Here is a 3,224-nt window from a genome sequence, read left to right on the forward strand (position 1 = left end):
GCTTTTGAAGTGTGTGACAGAAGTGCGTTTTGAGAACGGCCGCAGACTGTCACCTGTTCAACGCATCAATATCTTCGGATGCCATTAAAGTAATAATGATTATAATAATAATGTCAAAATATTATTTACAGACTGATTTAACAGATGATCACTGCTGCCACGATCACTGGAAAGTCTGGGCGAGAGGCTTCCACAGAGGAGCGCCCAGTTTGCACCAGCTTTCTTAAGATGTTATTTACTTCACTCAAACTGCGTGTGGCTATTAGCACTGGTGTTAGTGAATTAGACGTTGTTTATCAGTGAGGCTCATTTGCATAGAAAGGGGCAATTGTTGCGCCAAATATATGCATATTACCTCATTTCAATACGTGCAAATAACACCGGAGCACCGAGACGCAATCTGCTTGGCAGCGCAGTTAGTGGAGCATTTCACCCTCTGCGCGTGCTTTGTGAATTAGACCGTATCTGTTGGTTCCATTTTTACCGGTTTAGCGGCCGCAAAAGACACGCAATCCTTTTGTGAATTCGGCCCTCTGTGTTATGTAGAGACCCAGCAGGAATTATACTGCAGCGGAACACACCTGGAAATAGACAGGACCCAAAGTTCCCAAAGTTTATATAACATATATCACAGTTTATTACAGCATGTCACAGGGGCGTAAAGTTTATTGATGTTTATTAATGTTTATTAAAGTTTATTGATTTTTATTAACGTTTATTTAAGTTTATTAACATTTATTACAGTTTATTGATGTTTATTAACGTTTATTTAAGTTTATTACAGTTTATTGATGTTTATTACAGTTTATTGATGTTTATTAACGTTTATTTAAGTTTATTAAAGTTTCTTACAGTTTATTAAAGTTTATTACAGTTTATTGATGTTTATTAACGTTTATTTAAGTTTATTAAAGTTTATTACAGTTTATTGATGTTTATTAACGTTTATTGATGTTTATTAACGTTTATTTAAGTTTATTAAAGTTTATTGATGTTTATTAACGTTTATTTAAGTTTATTGAAGTTTATTACACTTTATTGATGTTTATTAACGTTTATTAAAGTTTATTGATGTTTATTAAAGTTTATTAAATTTTATTACAGTTTATTGATGTTTATTAACGTTTATTGATGTTTATTAACGTTTATTTAAGTTTATTAAAGTTTATTGATGTTAATTAACGTTTATTTAAGTTTATTAAAGTTTATTACAGTTTATTGATGTTTATTAACGTTTATTAAAGTTTATTGATGTTTATTAAAGTTTATTAAATTTTATTAACATTTATTAAAGTTTATTGATGTTAATTAACGTTTATTTAAGTTTATTAAAGTTTATTACAGTTTATTACAGTTTGTTGATGTTTATTAAAGTTTATTACAGTTTATTGATATTTATTAAAGTTTATTACAGTTTATTGATGTTTATTAAAGTTTATTGATGTTTATTAAAGGTCATCAGGATTTAAAACAATTTAAAATCATTTTCAGGATTATCAGTTTTTGTTTAAAAGCTTTTTAAAATAAAATGTTGAAAATATAAAATCTATTTATTTATGAAAATATATTTTTAGGTGTGTGTGTTTGTGTGTTGTTACTGAACTGATAACCTGATGACGTCATGATATTGATTATTAAGTACAGGAGATTTTAATCGATCAGCAGATTAATTGATGATGACTATGCACACACACACACACACACACACACACACACACACACACCCCCACACACACACCTCCTGCTCCTCTTTGATTGGCTCTCGCTCTGCAGCAGCCTCCTCCTCCTCCTCCTCCCGGCAGCACGCGCTGCTCCGGTCCGTCAGTGTTCCCGGTGAGGTCTCGCAGTGACTGTGTCCCGTCGGACTGAGGACAGATCTGGATAGACCCGGACCTGTGTCTCTGTATCCCGGGCTGTGTCGTGGTCCGGCTCGGCTCTGTCTCTCTGTCCCGGGTCGGACCGACATGACGCGGGAGTTAAACCGGACCGGAGCGCGTGGGACGAGGCTGTGAACGAGAGGACAGCCGCGTGCACGGCACGCGTGTCCGTGAAGATTCAATGAAACATAAAGATGGAAAACCTACTGAGTCAGGTCTGTGTGTGTGTGTGTGTGTGTGTGTGTGTGTGTGTGTGTGTGTGTGTGTGTGTGTGTGTGCGAGTGAGTGAGTGAGTGAGCAGGTATTTTGTTGCTGTTCTAACCTGTACCTCAGTTAGAACCATTTCCTCAAGTAGAACCTGTAGTACCTCAGTTAGAACCATTTCCTCAAGTAGAACCTGTACCTCAGTTAGAACCTGTACCTGAAACTTGTACCTCAGTTAGAACCATTTCCTCAAGTAGAACCTGTACCTCAGTTAGAACCATTTCCTCAAGTAGAACCTGTACCTCAGTTAGAACCTGTACCTGAAACCTGTACCTCAGTTAGAACTATTTCCTCAGTTAGAACCTGTACCACAGTTAGAACCTGTACCACAGTTATAACATGTACCATAGTTATAACATGTACCTCAGTTAGAACATGTACTGCAGTTAGAACATGTACTGCAGTTAGAACCTGTACCACAGTTAGAACCTGTACCACAGAACATGTACCACAGTTAGAACATGTACTGCAGTTAGAACCTGTACCTCAGTTAGAATCTGTACCTCAGTTAGAACCTGTACCACAGTTAGAACATGTACCACAGTTAGAACATGTACTGCACTTAGAACCTGTACCGCAGTTAGAACATGTACCACAGTTAGAACCTGTACTGCAGTTAGAACGTGTACCTCAGTGAGAACATGTACCACAGTTAGAACCTGTACTGCAGTTAGAACCTGTACCTCAGTGAGAACCTGTACTGCAGTTAGAACATGTACCTCAGTTAGAACCTGTACTGCAGTTAGAACCTGTACCTCAGTGAGAACCTGTACTGCAGTTAGAACATGTACCACAGTTAGAACCTGTACTGCAGTTAGAACATGTACCGCAGTTAGAACCTGCATTGCAGTTAGAACATGTACTGCAGTTAGAACCTGCAACAGAGTTAGAACCTGTACCTCAGTGAGAACCTGTACTGCAGTAAGAACCTGCACCGCAGTTAGAACATGTACCGCAGTTAGAACCTGTACCTCAGTTAGAACCATTTCGTCAAGTAGTTTTCATAGTTTTATACAAACGGTGTCTGTCCCCCGACCACCTAAATTATTTAAATCTAAAATTAAACAAAGAGGAGTTGTGCAT

At 37.2% G+C, this 3,224-nt stretch overlaps 1 protein-coding gene across 3 annotated transcripts in view; it reads left to right on the forward strand.

Annotated features, from left to right (window-relative positions):
• Positions 1 to 1,822: 1,822 nt before the first annotated feature.
• Positions 1,823 to 3,224, forward strand: part of crhr1 (corticotropin releasing hormone receptor 1) — a 60,374-nt gene continuing 58,972 nt past the window's right edge. For all 3 annotated transcript variants that reach the window (XM_050069799.1, XM_050069800.1, XM_050069801.1), the window contains exon 1: positions 1,823 to 2,092. In XM_050069799.1, the coding sequence (XP_049925756.1) occupies positions 2,072 to 2,092 (21 nt within the window). In that variant the 5' untranslated portion in view covers positions 1,823 to 2,071. The remainder of the gene's footprint in view (positions 2,093 to 3,224) is intronic.

Source organism: Epinephelus moara, chromosome 18, assembly GCF_006386435.1.
Source record: "Epinephelus moara isolate mb chromosome 18, YSFRI_EMoa_1.0, whole genome shotgun sequence".
In the NCBI taxonomy this organism is placed as follows: domain Eukaryota; kingdom Metazoa; phylum Chordata; class Actinopteri; order Perciformes; family Serranidae; genus Epinephelus; species Epinephelus moara.